Here is a 25,057-nt window from a genome sequence, read left to right as displayed (position 1 = left end):
CATACAACTATAGAGGTAATCAATCATCATACATGTTTAATACATACACATGCACTTCTTGTTTTAAAATTCGCCAATGCACTTTGAACTTGTTTACTTCAGTGCTAGATGCTTGATGTCAATCTGAGTATGTCCTGTTATGTTCTATAGATGTTCTATAGAAACGCCCACCAACCAAGACTAGTTTTTAATGCGATTTCAGGGCCCTGCAGAGATTAGTTGGTCGGGAAAATAAGCGTGCCTAATCTGAAACGCCTAGGGTTCAAATTGCAGTATGCCAGTGCAAGTTCATCTGAATTTGACAGTGCTGAGATCGCCATGGCGACGGCGAAGACAGTGAAGGACGTCTCCCCTCACGAGTTCGTGCGTGCATTTGCAGCGCATCTGAAGCGATCTGGAAAGGTTAGAATTTCCTTCTCTTCCGAGTCGTTCTTGCAGTGATCTTGTCTCCCCATAGAGATGCTTGTAAGAGTTAAGCAGTGCAAGTTGGCTCTCTTGTGATTCGAGCTTACATGACTAGAATGCTTCAGTAGTTGGCGCTCGATGAATACTCTGTCATTTTTTACGCCATTGTACTGATCAACCTGATATGTAATGATGGGTTAACGCTTGGGGGCTCGTTTGAAGATAATAATGCAGGATAGTTTCTAAGTTGCCTACTTTTTTAGGTCATTCCTCAGATTTTGGGTAGCAATGGAGCTGGGTGACTCTCTCATCAGTTATAGTAATTTAATGTTCGTTCTTTCTTGTTGGTCAATGGCATACATCAATACTGCTGTACATTGGGCCGTGTGGGCATGCCATCAATAGCTATAGGGTATAGGAAAAGTAGGAGATCAGTTGTGCCCCGTCCGGGAGCTAGTGGAGCTAACCTGTTCCAAAGTTTAGCTCACAATGCCGAAACCCAAGATACATGTCCCGTAACCGAGTATAAGATAGATGAAAACCTTTGACTCATATGTCACACCATCCTCCAAAGACAAAGTAGGTCCTCTAGGCTCCATCAAGGAAATAGGAGCAACCGCTCGAGCTTGGTGTTTAGGAAAAAAATGGAGTTGAGTTCTATCCTTGTGCCCCGGGAAGATGAAGGAAAGTGAACCAAGTGTGTAAAAGTTGGAACAAGTGCAGTAGTAGTCGCATCATTGGACTCCGTATCCAAACTTCTTCGGGCAGTTTCTTTGAGTATGCCCTTTTTTTCCCCCTCACGACATGCCACCTTCTTCTTGGGTCTCTCATCCCTTTAAATCTGGACCTCTAGAACTGGTCCTCGCGATCTAGCATGGGAAGTAGCTCCTCCGAAGTCAAATTAGTGGTCCTTTTGGAAGTAATTAAGGCTAAATAGTGGGAATGCATCGTCAAGATTATAATCATATCTTCCGAAGAGATTAGCTTCCTTACCTAAAGAATCTATGGTGCATCTCTTGCATCTAATTGACGTAATTCATGAAGGACTTTGACTGCCGATGATCCCAAGTTCGTAACTATATCTCTAGGTGAGCTATCTCCATATGCGACATCCGATTGTAAACTTTCTCCAAGTGATTCAAGATCTCTTGAACATTGTTTATACTCAGAATATGTCTAGGTGCTTGTCCAGTGCAATTGAGGAAGATAAATGACCAGATCCTTCCATTAAGTTGATCCTAGTGTGCTGATACTTTGCAAGCTTTTCCAGCTCCTTGGAAGAAAGAAACCGATGGGTAGGAGCCTTTGGTTGCTCAATCTCATTGTGCATCATCAAGATAAGGTCGTAGGTCTCCTATACCATCTCCATAAGCACGTTCCAGTCTATGGTAGTCTGTGGCATCGTTCCTTTGATCTTGTGAAAACACTGCAACATTGGAGCCTTCCTCTTAAACTCCTCGCTAGGAGTAGACCGTCGCAAACACTCTAAAGAGTCATTAACATATATTCTTAGTCTTCTTCTTGCGTGTCGTGCACGTCACGAGAACTCTCTGCAACATCCATCTTCTCAGTGCCATTGTCAAGGCACTCCAAGGTTGCAAGGGAATCCTTTGTAGGAGGTACAAATTGGGCTTCAAGGTTCCAAGCAACCTCTCGTCGAATAGGATCTCCAACTGCATTTTGAGGGCCAAAATCATATGGGTTCCCTATGCGTGGGCTTGCGTGTTAAAAGTTTTGATGAAAAAACAATTGCGGCATTTTGCTGCATGAGCAATTTGCATAGGGCTTGCTCTTGCTGCTTGAGCACTCTTCCCCTCCCTCTTCTCCTCTCTCTCTGCTATCATAGATGTTAACAATTACGTGGATGGTGCAAGCGTAATACGCTTTAAGCTTTGATGTGACTTGTGATAACGTTGTTGTGGAGATGAGCGGGGCAAATTAGATGGTATTTAGCATTCTTAGGGCTTTGGATGGTGAATTTTATAAAATGGCTTAGGATGAACGTTAATGTTTTACATATCCTTTTTGTTTTTGATCTCATTCAGGTTGTCGTTCATCTCGCTTTTAGGAATCGCTAGGCCCACTATTGAAGACGTTAATGGAGCACCTCCATGTATTTATCTACAACTTTCTCATTTGCATAGGCGCCAAGCATTTTCAAGTTGCCCCACTCTGCCAAAATCCGGACTTCAAAGATCGAAGTCACGTAACTACGTGCAAAAACTGTCTTGAAAGCTTGCCAGGTCCTAGGAGCATGCGGTTGTGTCGCGATTGAACTCCACCATTGCATAGCATTATCTTTAAGAAATCCCGCGGCGCGAGAAATCTTGGATTCTTCTGTATAGTTCTCCAAAGCAGAGATGTTGTCGAATTGTTGTAGGAATTGCAATGCTTTCTTGCGATCTTCAACCTCGGAAAAAGTGAAAAATTTGACTGTCGTGCCGCCATCTTTGAAATCTTTGGGTTGGTTACGCGCATATCCCGGATATGGATAGTAAGGGTATCCATATGGGCTCCAACCATTGTAGCCTGGTGGCGTCCCCATAAGTTGGTAGGACTTCTTCTTCGTTGTTGCTTGTTCTTCTTAGGGTTTAGGCCCCTTGGCCGGGATCTGAAGGTTGGCTCTGTTCTTCAGTGGCTTGACACGTCAGCAGTTTGTGGCATTGGCAGCTAGAAGCAAAAATGCAAGGTGTAGGAGCAAAAAACGTAGGTGGAGGGAGGTCCTCCGTGACAGAAAACTCCACATTTAAACGTGCTTGGCTTTTGCAAAACGCTGGCAGATCTGCAAAAAAAATGCTGGCTGATTTGATCTTCTTCCTGGGAGGAGAACCTTTGCAGGTGAAGTGCCAGAACATGAAGAGCCCGAAGCTTTGATACCATGTGAGAGTGCACGAGAGAAGAAGAAGAAGAAGAAGAAGAGAGTTTTAACGTCGTAGGAAACTATCCCAAGAGACCTTAAAGATCTAGCCGACGAGGAGTTGAACTCAAGACTTGTTATTCAAGAGGGAAATGGCATAACCAATCTACCACACTTGGGTGATAGAAAGGTTATACCATTTTCCTTTTTTTATTGGCGCACACACACCCACACACACACACACACACCCGAGAAGAAGAGAGTTTTAACGTCGTAGGAAACTATCCCAAGAGACCTTAAAAAGAGAGAGAGAGAGAGAGAGAGAGAGAGAGAGAGAGAGAGAGAGAGAGAGAGAGAGAGAGAGAGAGAACACAAAATGCTGGTGTAGGGGAAGAGGGGGCGATCAGCCCCCAAGGACTAGCAGAGCATGAGACCCTCAATACGTGTGTCAGACTATTGACTATGGGTGCCCCTCTGGTCCCATATAATAGTGCCCAAGGGGAGGTAGAACAATGCCAGACAAAAGCGCAGAGAGAGAGAGAGAGAGAGAGAGAGAGAGAGAGAGAGAGAGAGAGAGAGAGAGAGAGAGAGAGAGAGAGAGAGAGAGAGAGACAAAATGCTGGTGTAGGGGAAGAGGGGGCGATCAGCCCCCCAGGACTAGCAGAGCATGAGACCCTCAATACGTGTGTCGGACTATGACTGTGGGTGCCCCTCTGGTCCCATATATAGGTGCCCAAGGGGAGGTAGAACAATGCTAGACAACAGCCCACAACCCAGCAAGAGGAAAAAGAAATATAAGGACGCCTGAACAAAAGAAGGTGGGCGGTCGGACAATGCAGTCTGTATGCATATGCAAGCATGGGTGGCCAGCCGAGAGGCACACTAGCTGTACATGTATGCCCTAGACCTATGTGTAAAGCAGCAGAGGTGTAAATTCAACACTTCGGAGAGTCGGAGATCAACACAATATCATCAACATGTAACAACAGTGGAATCCATGTCCCTGCCAGCTGTGCATCTCTATCACCCTCTCTCTGTATAATGCCATGATCGCCCAAATCAGCTATGAGGGTACTCCCATCTCCTGTAGTCTGCGCATCAATCTAGCTCTGGAAACTGTGTCAAATGCTTTGCGGAAGTCCACAAAGCTACAATAGATCCGTCCCCCTCCTCAATAATGGCTCTGAGTGTTAGAATGTGGTCAAGAGTAGAAAAACCTCTCCTGGATGTGGACAACCGTGCCGATGTGTGTCCAATCATGTAGTGCGATAATTCCCAAGCTCCATAGGGTCTCCTGACTTGAAGATAGGAACAATAGTAGGTAAGCCCCAAGTATCAGGCATGCCCTCACACATGGCACGATTGAACATCATTGCTAGAAGCTTTGCGAGCAGATCCCTAGCACGTATAAAATGCTTAGCCACTAAGCCATCATGATCATATGCTCTCCCAGTCCTCATCCTATCGGCTGCCCCATCTGGTGTCATTCCTCTCTCTCTCTCTCTCTCTCTCTCTCTCAGCACTCACGAATTGCCTTCCAACACCTAGTGCGGCGGAAGAAGAGGGCATTTTTGGCTCGACTAGAGCAAGATCTATATCAGCTATTCTTGAGTCAAGACTCAGGTGAGGCATGGCAACTCTTTCATGAGAAATCCCCCCCTCCTGCCATTATTCTATAGAGGCCTAGGGCCAGTATGCATCATCTCTGTACACAGTTCCTAGACAGCTGCCTCTTCCCGACCCCCCAACTCCTGAGCCATGCCCACACACGTGCTTTTTTCACCGATGAGATGGTGAAGGACATTCCTCTCTATTGCTAGAGAGGTATTTGCTTTAGATTGCACAAATGTTGGTACAACAGTTCTAGATGCGGGAATGTTGATGGTACTTGCCGTAGATGCTGGTTACTACGAGGCTAAGGGCTGAATGCTGAAAACGCTAAAGGCGCAGGGCTGAAATCTGCAACTTGATTGCGGTGAAGGGCTGAAATCTGCTAGGCTGAAAAACGCTAATGCTGGTGCTTGAAAACGCTGATGGTACTCGCTGAAATCGTTAGCGAAGATAGCTGGAAACGCTGGCAAAGATGGGCTGAAAATGCTGGAGTGAAGGGCTGAAAAACTCTGGCTGAGGATGAGGAAAACGCTGGCGCTGAGGAGCTTCTGGTCCTGTGCTGCGTACTGCTTGTTCTCCTGTTTCCTTCTCTTCAAGGCTCTCCATAGGCTTGCTTATATATCAACCATAAGCTGGGTCGAACAGTCTTGTGTTGAGCCTCCACGATTTGGGAAATTAAGGCAAAAAGTTACTTATTAATAAGTGGCTTGATAAGAGATGGTTCACATGCGGTAAGATGAGTTCACATGCGGTGAAATGCTTATGCTTGATGCTAATGGGTATGCAGCTAATCTAAAGTGCTTGGACATGAACGTCCTGCGTACATGCTCACAAGGGCGCCAAAACACTTCCTAGGCTGACCTAAACCCTAGAAGTAGGAGTTACAGTTTGTCCACAAGCACATATGGTTGGATGTACACGTGACATTGGAAAATCACACTTTCTCAGGTTTGATTCAATCCAGTGGATGCTGTGTTTGCTGTCACGAACTGCTGACGTGTCAAGCCATTGAAGACCCAAGAGGTCTAGGACTCCCCGAGCCTAACCCTAGCTAACTTGCAGATTACGGCCGAGGGACCTAAACCCTAGCAGAAGCAGAAGAAGAAGAGGACTGACCAAGTTATAGCTTCTTGTTGTGTGAGTGGCCTAAAGACAAAAGGGGTTAGGACTTTAAAATCCTAACCCTACCAACGTGGAGAATATTGGCTGAGGGGGCCTAAAACCTAAGTAAAGGAGGACACTAATCAGACACTTAAAAATTGCTTGAAGACATGATGACATGGCATGTTGTACGGATGGCCTGTGAATTGTGGAAGTGTGTACGAACAACCCACCTTGGTGCTAGCTTGTGGGCCAGAAGCTTTTAACTTCAATGCTTTTCATGTGAGATGCTTTTGATTTTGTTCAAGGGCCTTTAAATATGTACTAAGGGCTCACTCTTGCATTCTAGCTGCGGGAGATGCAGAGAAGAGTCGCCAATGTTGTACCTCGTTGAAGCAATATAAAGAAATACCGAAAGGGGCGCCATAGTTTGGGGCTAGTGCACCCTGTGAGTGGAACTACACTCTGTCTCGTGTGAAATCTCTCTCTTTTAATTTAGTTGTTTTGAAGTGTCAAAACTTTGTTCAGTCTGTTCCTTTCCATTGGCACTTGGTGCCGTCCCGCTATGGTGGTATTAGAGCTCCAATTGTGTGCTTTTCCAGTTCTTCAAGAGCAGTGTCACGTGACACACCTAACCCTATGTGCACGTGGACAGGCTACTTCATGACAAAGGTTCAGTTCAGTCAGTTAGCCTAGATTAGGAAGTGATCTGGCACTTTTGTGATTTTGTTCGCAGACTTGCGACTCTTTTCTATTGTGCATGCGCAGTTTGAACAGAATCATGAGCAGGAGACTCTCTCAGTCTCTTCTTCTCCAAAGCACGACACACATGATTTGCATGATTATGATAAGCATGATGATTTGAATGACAATGATAAGCATGATGATTTGGTTGATATTGATAAGCATGATGATTTGCATGATTAAGATGTGATTTCTCACAAGCATGATGAATTGCGTGATAATGACAAGCATGATGATTTTCATGAAGATGATGTGATTGTTCACAAGGATGATGTGTTAGTTGATACTTTCTCTAGTGAAGCCAACCTCATTGCAGAGACGATCAATCACGAGGCACCGATCTTGGCCCTCGAGTTGAGGTCCAAAGAACCCCCTCAGGAAGAACGGATCTTGGCTCTTGAGCCTAGGTCTAAAGAACCCTCTCAGGAAGAACCGATCTTGGCTCTCGAGCCTAGGTCCAAAGAACCCCCTCAGGAAGTATTATGTGTTCGAATGATTAGTCAGCACGCACTGTTCGAGTGTTTCATTCGTGATGCTTTCCTGTATTTTAGTCACCGTCTTTATGTGATCCCTTTTCATAGGCATGCCATATTGTACGATGAGCACGATTCACTCATGAATGAGCACGGATGTATGCGGATTCTTCATGAAAAGATGAAATGTTTGCACTTAAGGAATTTACATTCCATGTCTCTTCCTTGGCATGACACAGTAACCGAAAGAGCACATGAAGGATTGAGCATCAAGCATCGGCATTTCCATTGTGATTTGCCACAGTTGATTGATTTAGATCAGAAAGTCAAGATTCGATCTCATTGTTTGCATGTGTTTGATGAACGGTTTGGCACTCTGTCACTTTGTTCATCTGCCTCGTATGCACAATTTTTTCGAAGGAATATAATTTTTCCAGTCACTTTACATAGAATGGGTATGTTCTTGTTTTTGTATTGGAAGTGGTTTCAGGAATTTTCATTTCGGAGATTCTTGAAGAAGGTAGACGCATGACTATCGACGAAGTTGAAGCATCGAAGGAGCCACATAAGACTTTGTCGCTTTCGGTGCGGCCCAAAGAAGCAAGCATTGCAGACCTTTATGAATTCAAGTATCGCATGACCCACGCATCAGAGTGGGCCGGCGAAGAGTCCTTCCCAGGATTCATCCAGACGCTGTTGGCGATCTCCCTCGACGCCATACAGTTCGGTACTAGTACCTCACTTTGAAAAGAAGGGGATGTCACGTGACACATCTAACCCTATGTGCACGTGGACAAGCTACTTCATGACAAGGGTTCAGTTCAGTCAATTAGCCTAGATTAGGAAGTGATCTGGCACTTTTGTGAGTCTATTCGCAGACCGTGCATGTGTAGACACTTAGAGTAGATGCATATCCTCTGGTTGCACACAGCCTGATCATCAGATTTCCATCAGAACCCATCAAGAGCATTTTTACAATGCATAGACCTATTTTCCCTATTTTTGACATTTTTCACTCATTATTTTTAAGTGACTTGTGTTGGGAACTAGGTAGGGCAAATTTACCAAGCATGTATATGAGAAACCTAGCGCTAGCACTTTATGGCAGAAGTGGCAGCAGGAGCTTCAATTCAACAGGCACCTTCTCACAAGGACACCCTCGGGGGGGCAAGGCTAGCGTTCTGTATCCACAGGACAGCCAGCGTTTTTGCTCTTGCAAATTCTTGGCGACAACAAACCAAGTAGAAGCCCCAGCGTTAACAAATTCTCCACAGCAAGACCAGATCAGCCCCAACATTTTTGCATTAGCTTGACACCCTCAGCGTTTTTGCAGATCTTTGCGACAGAATCAGCCCATAGACCGGGGTTTTCAGTTTTCAGCAGTTAGAACCCGCAGAAGAAGTCCCAAACCTCGCAGATCTCACCTTCCCGCAGTAGATCCTCGCCGCACGGTCAGATCCCTCGAAGTTTGCAGTTTCAGCCCGGAAAACACAGATTTCAGCATTTGCGTTTTCAGCGTGTCGTCGTTGCATCGTCGCCATCGACATCGTCACCAACATAGAGTCAGAATTCAGCAGATAAAGATTTGCAGATTTCAGCCCTTAGTGTTTTTAGGTTTCAGCCCGTCTTGTCGTCCTCCTCCTCATCGTCGTTGACATCGTCAGCAAGTCCAAGCACTGCAGAGATTTGTGCAATCAATAGTAGACCGCTCTTGCTATAGAGAGTGGGGCCTTCGAAGGAGGGTTTGACAACATTCTGGTGTCGTATTCTTCTCTCTCTATCTCTCAGTCTCAGCACCTTCATTCACAATGTTCACCACTTTGTTTGTGTCCATTGCACTCTCTCACTAAAGGAACGAAAGGCTCTCCCTTTCGTAAGTAAAAGGAACCCTTGAGCACAGTTCGGAGCACTCATCTCGAGCAAAGTTCAACAATCACTTCCGCAGCACCTTACAAGCAGACAGAGCAAGATGACGCTTCAACACTGTACACATTTTTTTCCCCCTTTTCTTGAGAGAAATCCGGACCGACATGAACGTACAGATAGAAGCTATCGAGTTGGATGAAAAAGAAAGGACAGAGAAGGAGGCGTTCGTTTTTGCTCGGAAAAGTAGAAATGACATTCTTTTTTATTGTTGCAGAGACCTCTAAAAATCTCTTCAAAGGGTTGAGAATTTGGATATGCAATAAAAGTCAAAGTTGATTCTCTTGACAAGCCTAGGCATTGACACGAGCGGATTTTGACCCGACAATTTATGAAAAATTAGGGTTTGTAACAGTAAATTAGGGTTTCTGGAGCATTGGTGCTTTTTGCAGACAAGTAATACTAGAAGCATTTGGAAGCATGGAGCTGGAGATCCACTCTTTCACAACGAGGAGAACCATTTGCTTGACATTTTGGGAGTGGAACTACGTACTCCATGTCTTGTGTGAAGTCTCTCTTTCAACTTAGTTGTTTTGAAGTGTCTAAAGTCTGTGTAGTCTGTTCTTTTCCGTTGGCATTTGTTGCCATCCCATTACATTTGCTAGACACGGCCGAGGATGATGGATTATGAAGGAATTAATGCTAAGCACCCGCTTGGAGTTGCAAGGAAACATTGATCGTTGCAGGAGTCATTGGAAAACAGAGCTATTGGAGAAACATGTCGAGCTTAGCAATGCTTCGCTTGATATGTACGCCAAGTGTGGTGCGCTTCAAAAAGCAAAGAGTGCTTGAGGAGTTTACTTTCCAAAATGTCGTCGGTTGGAATACCATGATTGCGGCATATGCTAAACATTAAGGTGATTGGCAATGCTTCATTTTGATAACAATCTGAGGGTGGAGTTTGACAAAGCTTTGGACGATATTTATGCCTAATGTGTGTTAGATTACACCACTTATTTGCTTCACACAGGTCTAGGGCACTTCCTTGTACGGCTAGTGTCTCCGGGCTGGCCTCCCATATTCTAGGTTGTACCTTGTCCGATTGCTGGAGTTTGGGGCCGGCCGCCCACTTGAGTTGAGCGCCCACCTTGGGCACTCGTATATATGGGGCCAGGGGGTATACATTTCATTATCATCTGATCATTGTACGGGTCTTCTCGCTCTGGCAATCAGTGGGGGGCTAATCACCCCCTCTTCCACACACCAACGTTTGTGCTCTCTCTCTCTCTCTCTCTCTCTCTCTCTCTCTCTCTCTCTCTCTCTCTCTCTCTCTCTCTCGCTTCCGCACCACGCGCACTCACATGGTATCAGTGGCCAGTTGAGTCCAAGATTGCATCATCCGCATCAGGTACTCCTCCCAAGAAGATCAGATCAGCCAGCGTTTTTTCTGCAGATCTGCCTGCATTTTACAAAAGCCAGGCACGCGATGGAATATGGAGTTTTTTGTCGTGGAGGACCCCCCTCCACCTACGTTATCAGGGCAGATCTACTTGCGTTTTAGCTTCTGGCTGCCAGCGCTGGTCTCTATAGACCTTCTCATCGCGAGAACCTCCTCTTCTTCAATCTGCGTTTTCAGCAAGTGCAGGACAGCAGAGTTTTTTGCACCAGCAGCAGCAGAAGACACCTACGTTTTGGGCAGGGTTGCGTTTTCAGGCTGGGAGCCATCTGCGTTTTTGGAAAGCATCAACTGCCCTTGCGTTTTTAGGTTGGGGCATCAACATTTTTGGTACAAGAGGGGGAGCGCTTCACACCCACTTGGATCTTGCCTCCTACCCGGCTTTGCATCTGGTGCTTTGCCGGTGACATTCCTCTCCATATCATCAGATTTCAGCCATTCCCCACTGCTGTTTTTTCTCTGTTTTCAGCCCTTCGACGGTTGTGCACACAGAGATAAACCCTTTCCAGACCCTCTGCATCGCTCCTACCATGCCGGGGTTGTACGAGCACGCTGAAAATCGCTGGACAGCAGCGTTTTCATCACCTCGCAGTTGTGTTTTTGGGCGGACAACAGCCCACATGGCTTGTGTTACACATTTCACAGAGGATGAAGTTACTGTCACAAGACGAGCACCATGTGCCAATAGAAAAGAACAGACTGAACAAACTTTTAGCACTTCAATAACAACTGAAACTGAAAGAGAGAGACGACACGCGGCACGGAGTGGCGGAATTCCACCCTAGAGAGGATTGGCCCCAAACCTTGGCACCCCTTTCGGTATTTCTTTATATTGCATCAACAGAGTACAAGCCAATACTCCACGCTCTGCACCTTCTCCTAGAAGAGTGTCAGAGAATGAGCCCTAGCCTCATATTTAAAGGCCCTACGTGCCCAAAAGCAGTTTACATGAAAAGCCTTAAACTCAAAAGCAACCGGTCCAAAAAGCATCTGGCCCCAAAAGTAGCCAACACAATTTACGAAAGTCCGTACAACTGCCACGTTAGCAAGTCTGCGCGAAATCCGGTAATTTGTACAATCTGCCACGTCAGCATGCCAACGTGAATTGCGGAGTTCCATACATCTGCTGCTTCTGCTTCTTCACTTAGGATTTAGGCCCCTCGGCCGGGATCTGCAAGTTGGTTCCGTTCTTCAGTAGCTTGACATGTCAGCAATTTGTGACAGTTACCTACTGCTAGGACACCATCCGATGGTGGTCCATGCGGTTTCTCAGCGACTACTGTAGTACACGCTATCTTCGAGGTCGGCTTGATCATCTATGGGCGTATGATCCTTGGGAGATCCATTCATTCCAACCATCATTCGACGGTTGCACACTCTAGAGGGGTTGTAACTTGTGGTTTGCTACGGACGCACCTATGCACTCATTAGAGGTGTTCACACGAGATATGGCCATGCTCATGGAATATGGGCTTTCAATATTCCCATAGCAGACACCACCATCTTGGGTGGACAAACACTTACCACTTGACCTCGACACGTCAGATCACTTTGCTTACATAGGAGCATCTACATGGACTTAGGGAGAGGATCTTGGATCTCTTCTTGGAGAGGTTCATTGCTTGGATCTACACATTGGAGTGGGACTCCAGTGCTTTGGACTCTCTTGGAGAGTTTACCCGCTTCTCAGAGGCCCGCAGATTGCTACATCTGACCTGCCTTGAGTTTTTCACAGCTTAGCCACCTGGCCACCTTGGGTTGTAGGTTCATGCATTGACAGCTTTCCGTCATTTTCACGATGGTTCTTCTTCCCCATTTTCTCCATACGGTTTGACTACAGACACCACAAATCCTATTGGGTAGGACACTGGCAGGTCTATTGGCACTTCTTTTACGAGAAGGAGTTGTAAGGTGCAGCGGATGTGAATGTTGAACTTTGCTCAAGATGAGTGCTCCGAACCATAGTTTTTTTCTCACGCGCCCGATTGGCCAACCATGCTTCCGGACGCGTACAAGCATGATTGACGTATGATTGCCTTTTCCATACGTGGGCAACGATTTAATAATCCGGCAAAATTTAATTGTCTATGATGTTTAAACTTTTAACTCTAAAAGTTTTAATGTATTCTGTGGTTTTGTGTTGCTCCAATGCTCTCTAGTGTTTTAAAGTTTAAACTTGCATTCTGTGGTTTTTGTGCTACTCTTTAGTGTTTTCAGGGTGCCATATAGTATGGAATCTTCAGGGGGTCTGAACCGGGCTTGTGGCGAGCTTCCATATCCGCCCACGTATGCTGCATGGTTGACCTAGAAAAAACTATGCTCCGAACTTTGCTCAAGGGTTCCTTCTACCTACGGAAGGGAGAGCCTTCTGTTCCTTTAGTGAGAGAGTGCAAATGATCACTATGGCGAGAGCGGTCTACTATTGATTGCACAAATCTCTACAATGCAATGGACTTGCTGACGATGTCGACGACGAGACTGCTGAAATCTGAAAACGCTAAGGGCTGAAATCTGCGAATCTTGTATTTGCTGAATTCTGACTCTATGTTGACGGCGACGACGACGTGCTGAAAACGCAGATGCTGAAATCTGCGAATAGCGGGCTGAATCTGCAAACTTTGGCTGATCTAACCGTGCGGCGAGGATCTGTTGGCTGCGGTACGGAGTCTATACGCTGAAAACTGAAAACGCTAAGCGAAGCTACCACTATGTCATTGGGACAGGGTTCACACGCAGGCAATACATGTGTCGACGAGGTGTTGAATACACCAGGGTTGACAATGAGCATGTATGTGTTGTATATGTGTCGACAAGTGTTGAATACATCAGTGTTGACTATGAGCATGTACGACATAGATGCAAACGAGGACGTTTGAGATTTCAAGAGGGGGGTATGTCACCAGCGTGTGACTACTATCTATCCTTTTTGTTGATTTCTTTCTTATTATCTATTTACTTTCACATTTTGGAAACACCCCTCGGGAAATCTAACTGCCCTGCATTGCATAGCTAGTGTGGAACTGTCCAGAGGGAGTCTAGGCCTGAGGGCAAGAGAGCACTAAGGTTGGACAAGGACTATGGTTAGCCAAAGTGGAGTCATTGACTAGCCAAAGTGGAATCCTTTGCTACAGAGGCTACATTTCAGTTCTGGATGTGGCCACATTGTACAAAGAGGGTCGGATGACCTAGAAAGATACAATGGCAGTATCTCCTAAAATTTAGGGAATTGCTATTTTGGGACCTGAAAATGTGTTTGCGTCATTACCTCCGGAATGACAAGGGGAACGTTTTCTTACTCTGCCGTGAAGTCAACTGGGCAACCGGTTGGGATATTTTTAGGCGGCAACCCCGAAACGGGAAAATGCTTATAAATGTGCCAAGTGGCACATTCTGGTGCAGTTTCCAATGCAAGAAGGAAGTGTCGCTCAATTTTAAGCTGGGAGAGGCTCATTTGCAGCTTTTGTCACAGGTTAAGAGCTATGGAGTGCTTGCTTTCCCTCTTATGCACAGTGCGGTGCCAGGAGTGATGCCCTGCACGCTACGCACTGCCCTCTCTCTCCCCTTTGGCAATATGTTATGCCCCTCCAGTGGGCTCTTCATTTGACCAATGTACAGTTGTGTGGGTTCATGCGCGATTGCCGAGGCAAGAGCCTCTTGCACAGGTACTGGATTAGCTAGCGGCTAATCCTCCGCAGGTACAGGTGATTTGGAGAGGTTTCACGCTCGAAATCTGGTCCGATTCAAAGGGCAAGTAGCTCTACAGGTGCGGGAGCTCGAGGACTTGCTACGGATGCGACCGGCACGTGAAACGGAGCCCGAAACAGTAAATTACAGCCTGCTGTGTATTTTTGCAGGTTTAGGGTTTTGGCCCTAAACGGACCCTAATACCCCCAGGAGGTTTGGGGACGCAAGGGGACTGCTGTACAGGCGATCTAGCGCATTTTCAGGGCTGAAAACAGAGAATTCAGCATACTGCAGATTCTCGCCAGGTTTTGCAAAGTGCCCGTATGCGTCGGGAAAGTCATTTAATGCGTGGGAATACTGACCGTGAAGGGTTCTAATACAGTTATGCTGCCGAAATCAGGCCAGAACAGTCAAAATTCAGCCAAGGTTGTGCGGGGCAGCTTGGAAAGAACCAGAGCGTTTATTCCCTATTATAAACAATAAAGAAATACCGAAAGGGGCGCCTAAGTTAGGGGCCAATCTGGTGTCGGTCTTCTCATATAGGTGCAATCTAGCATCTGTATCCCATTCCCCTCTCTTGTGTCACTATAGCGCAGGTATAATAGACGACTAATAATGGGTGAAAGCTAAATCAAGGTTTGAAGTAAAGTCTACCGCCCTTTTTGGATTGAACAGGCCGGTTTCACCTACTCTATTTGGTATGTATGTTGATGAGGTGTCTGATTACATTGACAAAGAGGGTGATAGAGGTGCCGAGCTGGCAGGGACGTGGATCCCATTGTTGTTATATGCTAATGATATTGTGTTGATCTCTGACTCACCAGAGGGTATGCAGCGACGGTTGGATGCATTACACAATGTTGCAGAGGATAGTGGATTGTCTGTAAACCTTGGTAAAACCAAGGTTATGGTGTTGAACACCACACCACAGTGGATCAACAGATCAGCACCGACTTTCACATATGGTCAGGAGATTGTCTAGTATATAGATGCATATACTTACCTTGGGGTTGTCTTCACTTGGCCAAGGTTTTCTTTGGGGAGAGCAGCAGAGACTAGACTGACTAGAGCTTATGCGGCCTTGGAGGCTTGGAGAGGATGTGTTCGCAGGTTCAGTTCCAGGAATTTCGGACAAAGTTATGGCTCTTTGATACTTTAGTAACCTCAGCTATGTTGTATGCGGTGCAGATATGGGGACCTTCTGTAGGCCAAGATGGTTGGAGACGTATGGAGAGGCCCTTGGTATCTATGATCTCTCGACTGATCAGAGCCAAGGCCTCCGTACCCCATGCTATCATTCGAGCAGAGCTAGCTGCCCCTCCTATGGAGATTGAGGCGCTTACCAGATTAGTCTCCTTTGTGCACAGCTTGTGGGATACTACTAGAGATAGATATGCTAGATTGGCCCTTGAGTCTTCCAGATAGTTAGCTCTTCAGGGAGACACTTCATGCTGGTATGCACATATGACATCATGGTTTCAGATGCATGGCTTCACCATGGACATGCTGTCCCCTTTCCAGTACCCTCTTCAGACACCCTCGATGTCTCTTACACGGGTGGAGATTACTAGACTCATTCGTCAGGACCTGATCCAGGTGGATACCAAGAGGACATGGATAGAGCGGCCACAGGAGTTGGCACGAAGATGGCTTTCTATATGCATCTTCTCCATCTCACAGGAGATGGGTTTGTGATTCGACCCAGCTACATGGATACACATATGTCTCATGGTTTGTGGTGTGCCATTGGTCTGATACGCACATCCTCACATCAGCTGGAGATTGAGACTGGTAGATTCAGAGGGATACTAATAGACAACAAGATATGCCGCTTGTGCCAGCTAGAGCCAGAGATAGAGCTACATTACATATGTCATTGCACAGTGTACTATGAGATTCGGGGCCGTTTCCACTGCTTATTCAGAGAGGGTTTCGGTCCTCTCTCTAGGGTCATGAGTTATGAGGATCAGAGATGTCTTCGGCTATATCTACTTGAGTTACACAGATATAGAGACACTTTACTAGGGAGAGCTAGAGAGCGACAGTCCCAGAGACAGATTACAGATTTCTTTTCACCAGATATGGGACAGCCAGAGGAGCAGCCATCACTGCAGAGCTCGGCCCGCACTCATTCGATCACTACCGGCACTCTCATCGACCGAGCAGTGGAGCTACGGAGATCCAGACGGCCATGACTGAGGAGAGGGGCTACCCTAGCATCGACGGAGACTACAACAGAGGATTCGAGCCATACTCTCTCGACATTTAGAGTGCAGATGAGGATGGATTCTAGTAGTAGTAGTACTTTTGTTCTAGTCTTTTTGTACCCAGACATGGTATCCGATTCACAATTTTGTAATAGTTTGGTCTCATAGGTCATTTTGGCCTTTTGAAGACGTTAATATAACATTTCATTCTCTCTCTCTCTCTCTCTCTCTCTCTCTCTCTCTCTCTCTCTCTCTCTCTCTCTCTCTCTCTCTCTCTCTCTCTCTCTCTCTCTCTCTCTCTCAACCTCGGCAAGGTGAGGAAGGCAAAACGAGGAAGGAGATTCGGTAAGCGGAGACCAAGAGAATGGAGAAGAAGAGGGAAAATCTATCGCTCTCTAGGTATTCAGAGGAAGACAAAAATAGAATAGGAAAGAAGCAAGGTGCTGCAAATTTAAAGGGAAGATTAAGAGTGGGACAAGGAGTTATTATTTTTGCCTTACGAGCATGTCATGATTAACTGTGATAACATAGTGCCGTTAACGACCAAGTTTTGTAATCAAGTTTTAGTTCCCTTAATCACTATCAGTTTTAAGCATTCAGGGTGTCAATTGTGTTAGTTTCTTTGTGTTGTGCATCTTCTCTCTCTCTTTTCTCACGGTGAGCAGCCCTGTGCTGACCTGGCTCACCTCACGAATCCATATCCCTTGACAACGATCCTGAGCTATCACCATCAACATTCTGCTGCACCTAACATTGGTATCAGAGCTCTTGGGAAGTGCTTCATTATCACCACCCAAGAAAAGAACATAAAGGACCACATAATTTTTATTGCTTGGTTTGAGATTTGGCATGTAACAAGAAAGAAGGGTGTGCCAATCTCTCTAATCCATCTAACATTTGATTTAAAGCTTACCAGCCATTTCTCAAGCCAAAATAGCATGATTGAAAACTTGGAAAAGTCGAAAAGTGTACGGAAGGTATGGTTGAGATTAGATTCAAAGTTGGTGACATCTACTGTTCATGCCCATTTGCTAAAGCACGTGGATGCTTAAAATCTCATTAATCCTTAGGATCCGGAATCATGTACTCTTGTTTGGCACGAGGACAGTTGGTATGAGAAAAACGGCAAAAAACTTGCTTGGATGAAACCTAAAAGAGCAGGGCCTTGTCCATAATCTCCTCTTGTTGAGCTTTGCTGTGATGATGTCATGCTTTGCTTGGAGGGGCACATGTAGTTCAGGATTTGTTGGTGAGGCCGAAGGAAAATTGTCCAGCTCTCAAAAACAATTTTCATGTTGTTGAAGAACTTTCAGGCATTCCTTTAAGAGACCAGGATATTAAGTGTATTCCAGGATTTTCTGGAAAGGCAAAAGGGAAAACATGGAGGGGGCCAGGGAAGATGTATTTTGGGATTTACTGGAGACGTTGAACGAAAATTCTCCGGCGCTCTAAACAGTTTTCATATTGATGAAGAAATTCCAGGCATTTGTTTCAGAGATCCCGGTATGAAATGTATTTAAGGATCTTCTGAGAAGACAAAATGGAAAACATGGAGCTCATATAGTTAGGTTTTGTTTGCCTCCTCTAGGTCATTACGTAGTAGATTCTCATTTTGGTCTTAGCTTAGATAAGGACTTAAGAATCTGCTCTCTTGTCAACTGTCTTTAATGTAGAGTACTTGTTTCAAAGTTTCAGTCGAGCAAGTCCCTAAACATTTTCTAAACGCATCTTCAAGTAAAAGGTTATTTTGTTTTTTATCTTCCTTCTGTTGAAAGTGAATATGATAGTTAGTGATTTTTTTTTGCTTCTTTATCCCTTTTCTCGTGTGCCTTGCTTTTGTTTTTGTGTAGGCATTTTAGCCTCTCTTATAATTCGTAAGTTCAGTTTTTTTGACCTTATGGAGGTATATTATCTTTGACAAGCAGCAATTATCCAAGAAGTTTTTCATCATCATTTGGAACAATCGATACAATTTGGGCATGTTGAGTTTGACATTGGAATGTGATTCTCTTTTATTTTGTTTGGGCTTAATTTTTTTTTCATAACTCCCATAACTGCTTTTTGTAGTAGAAGCTAGGCATGTGTAGAATTACTTCATGGTCATTGACATCCTTAGTGTCAAAGTCAACGTGACCCAAAGATCCTTAGGGATGTCAATAAGTGGAGTAGCATGGCAACTTACTTTGCGAACCATCTAAGCATTGACAGGAGGTCCAAACTTTGTATCAAATCGCTTGAGCTGCTTGGATGAAAGAACATTAGTCCTTCTTTATCTCAAACTTTTCCCCACACTCCACATACTTCTCAAAAAGGGTCGGGTAATGTCCCAATCATGTCTGCAACTAATCCCATAGAGAACTTAAGGTTGTATGTTGATGACTGAGTTTGTATGTTGATGACTGATTTTGATTAAACGTCGGAGTGATGTATGGAGTCAAAACTTGATTCATTTCTCAACACACCTGAAGTACACGTCCTCGAGTCATGCTATAGTTCAAACACTTATGAGTAGCACGATACTTATTAAGCTGATGATCTTTAATCTGAAATTCTTTTGTCAATCGTTTTTGGTCCCAGTGTTTAATGCATGACCCATCCACCGAGATGCTTGCTGCTTTGAAAATTCCAGCAGGCTCTGTTTTGTCTTCATTACGGAAAAATCTCAATATATGGATATCCAAATGTGGGCATTTTAAATTTCCCGACTCCTATTGTGCAAGCCTCACATACATAGTAACATGGGACTCTTCCCAAACAGCTAAGACGGGGAACAGGGGACTGGCTTTAAAGGGAATCTTATTTCCACAAGAAGGGTTCGAAACAAGGGGATGGTGCTGGGACGAGGGAAACGGGAGGACAGTGGGGACAGGAAGCCCGAAAATGGATGTCCCATGTTACTAAGCATGCATAAATCTTGCAAGCCAGGTCTTGAAACTGCAACTGTCATTGCAACTGTCTACCATCCATCATCCATGTCTAACTATATTTTTGTCTGTTGTTCAAGAGTAGTCTACATTTTTCTAGTCTCCAGAGGAAACACTACTGGGGATGTGCATGCTTAGTTTGCGAGGTATTTGGTGAATTTTCTCAACTATTTTAATTTTCCTTTTCACAGGACATATGGAAGGGATCTACACTTTTAAATGATTATGAAGGGTGTCTTGCCAATATCTGCACATAGCTTCCAAGTTTTTGGTGTTCTGAAAGTCAGCATGTGTAGTGATGCTACCAATGGAGAGTACGAAGATTTAAAAGCAAAAAGTGAGGCTGAGTGCCCAGAAGAGGGAGACAGTACGCTATCAGACAGTGGATGTCACTCCTTGAGCGATGTTTTGGAAATGCTCATAAGGTTACTTATGCCTGACATTGTTTTACCATATTTTGTTTCAAGTTTTTTGAAAGACTTAGTAGACTTTGGGGGTGAGGTGTGGGGGGAGGCTTCTTTTTCTCTGCATATTGAGAAGAAACGCAACTCTGATCACTATATTTTTGCGGTTTTGGCTTAAGAATTAGTAAAAAGGAAGCAAAAAATATTGCAATTGTAGCTCTGAAAACATTGCCCATATATCACTTCTGACCTAATTTGGGTCCCCATTTTAAGAAACATCTATCCTTTTCTGCACACAGGAGCTTTGTAGGCTAGCACTTCATATTTTCCACTTTCATTTGCCTGTCTGTAGGTGAAGCTCTAGTACAAGAAAGCATATAATGGCTCTCATATGGCATTCATATGCATGTCGCCCTACTGTAGAGAAAATCAAGGCAAGGTCAATTATGGTTTGAGAATGAGAGAGTTTTGATGGAGCAATAATTAGTATGTGCATTATTGATGACTTCGGCATAGGAAGTGAAACATCCAATTCATCACAGAGCTTCAGGCTGGTTTTTTTTAGCATGATGGTTTCTGTGTCATTCTACCACTGAGCATTTTTTAATGGTGGAACAGGTTTGATCAACAAGGCTACTTTATGAATGCATCGGCGGATGCAGGTTGCACGCCAATGTGTTTCTCAAAGATGCAGGAAAAGGTCTCCTCTGAACAATATCCAACCTGGAATTCTTTTGTGGTGTGTAAACCCTTGAAAAATTTGATGTCGTCCAATCAATATTTGTGTTTGTATTCTTGTAATTTTGGTTTCGTATTTGAAGGAGGATTTTGAGAGCATATGCCAAAATGCAATGAAGCACAATCAAAAGCGTTCAGAGGTTTGGAATGCTGCTTGTTCATTACTTCGTCAAGGCAGAAGGTGTCTGGAACAGCAATCATCGAAAGAGAGAACGATTATAGAATCTGTCAAAAGCATGCAGAACGGTCTTAGTGCTCAGGGAGAGAAATCATCACCGAAAGTGAAACAAGAACAAAATCAAGGACCTCTGCCAGAGCCTGCCGTTGGATTGCCTGCTCATGCTGCCAAAGAGGAACGAGCTTCCAGTAAATCCATTGTAAAATCAGAGATTGATAAGAAACGTGAGGAGGGACACAGATTCTTTGTTGACAAGACCATTTCTCCAAACAGCCAACTGTTTGTAGAGAAGAATTTAACAGAGACTATGACTGTTGACATTTTAGAACTCTCACCTGGCGACCTTGCCAGGCTAGAATCTGATAAACAGGCTACAGATTGCTCCAGCTCTTTCGGTGATACGCAGGTTAGCCTTACTGATGATGAACTAGATGGACAGAGCTGTGAGGTGGAGTCCGATCTCCGCAATGGCAATGGTGCCATGGTGCTGTCCGATGATATCCCTTCTTCAAATAGGTACAAATACATGTATTGTGAGTTCTCCTGTGTTTTTTTATGTTTGAGTACTTTAGTCGTAACCATACTATGACTGATTTGTTTTGAATTTCGGTTGTTAACATGTTAGTATGCCCAGGAAGAAAAAAGCAGTAAACCAGGAATGGAAGTCATACAGACAAGGTATCGAGTGGCGATGTCGATGGCTTGAGCTACGTGTTAAAGAGCTCCAGCCTTTGGCCAAAAGATACAACGAGATGCTTGCTACTGCAAAAAGCACAATGAAGCAAGAGTTGGAAAAAGAGGAAAGCATATCTGCAAGGACAAGTGCTATATATAATGGATATCAGCATCGAGCTCTTCTACGCTTGCAAAGACGAAAAGAAGAGGAAAATGCTGACTCAAAGATGCACATGTCAAAGCATCCTGTTTTTTCTAGATATGGTACACATGTAATTTTGTGGTGCAATTGTCGCCTCTGGAGAGGTAAGAAAGTTAAGTAAGTAACACATCTATTGTTTTGCAGAGAAGAAACAGCAACGCAGTCAAGAGGAGTTGGCCAATGAGGAGAACAATAAGGACGATTCTTATCAAATATTGGATTGTATGAGCCTACTACTGTGAAAGTCTTTATGTGTTTGATTTGATCTCCTCTTTAAATGTCTTTTTGTGTGTTTACAGTTGATGATTTCCATCCTGATTTTGATTATGGATTTGGAGATGATTTTCTGGTTGAGGAAGATTCTATAGAGCAATACCTGTGGCATATTGAAGCTTTGCAGATGCATATTTGTAGACTAAAGAACCAACTTACCAGGGGATCCATATCCCTTAGAAATGCTCTAGGACAGGTTAAGGATATTAGCTACCCTGGTGGTGTATCACACCAAGTATGTCTTTATGACACAAACACTTTAACATCTAGTCCTAATCATTTGGGTGCTTGGTCACTGTTGGGAGGCTTCAAAGCTAAAGGAGGCAAATCTTTATCTCGAAAGAGGAGTGCTGAATTTGATACTGACAGTTTGATAATGCCTGACACCGTGATGGCCAATTACATTGAGCCTGCACGGCATGCGTTCATTGAGATTCCGCATTGGCGAGAGGTAGGGGATGCTACTGTATCAGCCAGAGGCGGTTCTTCTGAAGAGGTACTCCAATTTGTTTGGCTTACATGAAAATAATCTCTGCTTTGAGTCTGCTAATGAATATGGTAATCAGTTTCTGCGTATTTTCTATCAACGGTATGGTGCTGTCTAAGGTGTGTTCCATCATCGATCACAGGAAAGTGATGATGAGACATACAAGAAGCGGACCGTAGAACTGCAGCTACCAGAAACCCATGAGCAAGATGTGCCTGGGAACAAGAGCGAAAGTTTGGCTCCTTCGACATGTGTGGAGAAAGAGGCAACTGTAAATACGATAGATGGGGCCTCGGCCTTGAATGAAAGCGGACAAAATCTCTCTACGAGCTTCGGGTTTGTACCAAGGCGAAAGCGGAGGAGGAGAGAATCAAGGGGCAATGCCTCAGTGGCCAAAAACATTGAGCCATTACTGAAAGCTTCCTACGAGGACTCGACAGACCCATGTGAGCCTGGCGGTCTTGTTGAGGATGAGGATAATCACAAGGCTTCCACCAGCACAGGATGACTACAACTCTTCATCCTCTTGTATTGAAGCTGCCTGTTTTTCTTAGGGAAGTGAAAGTGGGTGTGCTATTTCACAAAAGAGTCACCACTACCATCTTATAGGAAAGTGGGTGTTCTGTATATTAGGGGGAAAAATGTTTCCTTTGACAGTGGGGCACATTAGTAATATGAAAATAGAGTCCCCTCAATCTTGGTCCAATTAGTGTATTTATTTTCGAGGCATTCATGTGTGAAAGGTTTGCCTCATTTTGTACTCGCAGCTTGTGTCAATAGGAGTGTGAAGTTCTGGCATGGGTTGAATTTGAGTATGAGATTGCTAGCAGTATTGATGGAGGACCAATTAAATGGCCAACAGGGTGCAATATTTTTCCCTTATTTAGCATTGCTTTTTGAGAGAAAGGGGAGTGTTGATGCGAGGGTTTTGAGCCTATGTAGATAGGGCATGCTTTTTTGAAACTGTGCCATGTAGGAAGGAACTAGTAAAAGGTCTCTCTCTCTCTCTCTCTCTCTCTGTGTGTGTGTGTGTGTGTGTGTGTGTGTGTGTGTGGATGGAGCTAGTTTCTAAAACATTTCTCATGCTTGTACATACCTTGCGCATATATGATTGCATCTCTCCCTAGTAGTAGAGCTCCCACCCCCAAACACCATGTATCACATCCCCCAATATCCTTGGTAAAATTGTCTATTTTGTTCTTCATGGATACACAGATGACATCCACACCACGTACTTTGACTTGTCTCATAGGCCGATACCAGCCTCTAGTAGAGGTAGAAGTTCTCTCTCTCTCTCTCTCTCTCTCTCTCTCTCTCTCTCTCTCTTTCTCTCTCTTCCAAAGGCAATACCGCACTTTATAGGAATGCAAGCAAGAATGGAAAAGATGAAGCAGAAGCTCAAGATAACAAATCACATGAAATATTGGTGAATGTGCCAATACAAAGTTATGGCTTGCCTTAGAGTGATGGGCATGTACACAAGTTAAGAGAAAAAAGCTCTTAATGAGGGAAAAAAATGGCCCAGTGATCTTGAGTGTGTTTACACATCACTACCATGATATGATAACAAATCCCCCTCGGAAGTGATATGATGGATAGTAATTGGCACTCATATAGCCATATCCTATGTAATCAATCCATAAAAAGGAGTAAGTCCCAAGCTTTGCAAAAAAATTGGAGCTTCTCACAAGGCAAAGCCTTTGTAAAAGGCAAGTAGGGATGACTTGAATAGGCACATAAGCCAGATTGATCTCTCTTGTAGTGAGTTTCTCCTTGATTTCATGATAATGCACCTTAACGTGTTTTATGCGAGTGTAGAAAATTGGGTTCCTTGTAACTACCAAGGCATTATGATTGTCAATGGTCCCAAGTTAGTCAAAAGGTGTCTTAGGCAATCATATTCAATCGTAGTTGTGAAAGCTCATTGTACTCAACCTCACAACTAGAAGTAACTATTGTAGGTTGCTTCTCATTAGTTGCTGAGCACAAAACAAAAGCCATTGATGGACACTCATGTGCCATAGCAACTAACCATCCTGAATCTAAAAAGGCATGTAAATTTGGTAGCAATTATTTCCCTTAGGATAAAATAATCCAAGATACATAGTGCCACTAAAGTGCAAAAGATTTGCTTAACTTTCTTCCAATGTGTAGACCCTAAGCCATGCATAAATCTGCTCATCTAGGAGAGTATATATTGCATATCTTGCCTTGTTATGCGCGCGCACGTGTGCACACACACATGCGCGTGCATATATAAACACACACACACACACACACACACACACACACACACACACACATATATATATATATATATATATGTACACATACAAACAATACCTCCATCACCTTGCTTAAACTATGTGCCCAAATAATGATACAAAAGCCCTATATTTGACATTTCAAAAGAGGCATGGAATCAGTTTTAAAATTAGCAATATGTCTCTTATTTTGCTTAGTGAGCAACATGTCATCAACATAAAGGACAATAATAAGAAATACATCATCAACATGCTTGACATACAAAGTGCTCTCAATTGGACTATTCTAAAAACCATGTGCAAGCAAATAAGCATGAATCTTGCAAACCAAGCATGTGGAGCTTGCTTTAAACCATACAATGTTTTCTTAAGCGTACGGATCTGGTTTTCCTCCTTGTTTGATACAACCACGAGGTTGCGATACATATACTTCCTTAGGTAAATCACCAATCAGAAACACAATCTTTATATCAATTTGATGTACATTTCAACCATTCTGAGGTGCTAATGT

At 44.2% G+C, this 25,057-nt stretch overlaps 1 protein-coding gene across 3 annotated transcripts; it reads left to right on the top strand.

Moving 5' to 3' along the window:
• The first annotated feature begins 202 nt into the window (after positions 1-202).
• On the top strand, positions 203-23,080 carry LOC147455559 (uncharacterized). Of its 3 annotated transcripts, none has more exons than XM_086514315.1 (8): positions 203-402; positions 19,517-19,750; positions 20,348-20,429; positions 20,551-21,161; positions 21,271-21,584; positions 21,667-21,744; positions 21,822-22,291; positions 22,425-23,080. In XM_086514315.1, exons 2-8 carry the CDS (start codon positions 19,545-19,547, stop codon positions 22,788-22,790), a joined length of 2,127 nt encoding a protein of 708 aa, XP_086370441.1. In that variant the 5' UTR covers positions 203-402; positions 19,517-19,544; the 3' UTR covers positions 22,791-23,080. The 3 variants fall into 3 exon arrangements, with proteins under 3 accessions (XP_086370441.1, XP_086370440.1, XP_086370439.1); XM_086514314.1 differs by having other exon boundaries at positions 20,348-20,468; positions 21,280-21,584; XM_086514313.1 differs by having other exon boundaries at positions 204-402; positions 20,348-20,468.
• The last annotated feature ends 1,977 nt before the right edge of the window (positions 23,081-25,057 follow it).

The sequence above is a fragment of the Adiantum capillus-veneris genome, chromosome 6 (genome assembly GCF_014529385.1).
Source record: "Adiantum capillus-veneris isolate H3 chromosome 6, ASM1452938v2, whole genome shotgun sequence".
Classification (NCBI taxonomy): Eukaryota; Viridiplantae; Streptophyta; class Polypodiopsida; order Polypodiales; family Pteridaceae; genus Adiantum; species Adiantum capillus-veneris.
The sequence above is the reverse complement of the archived record's forward strand: the minus strand, read 5'-3'. Positions and strand labels throughout refer to the sequence as shown.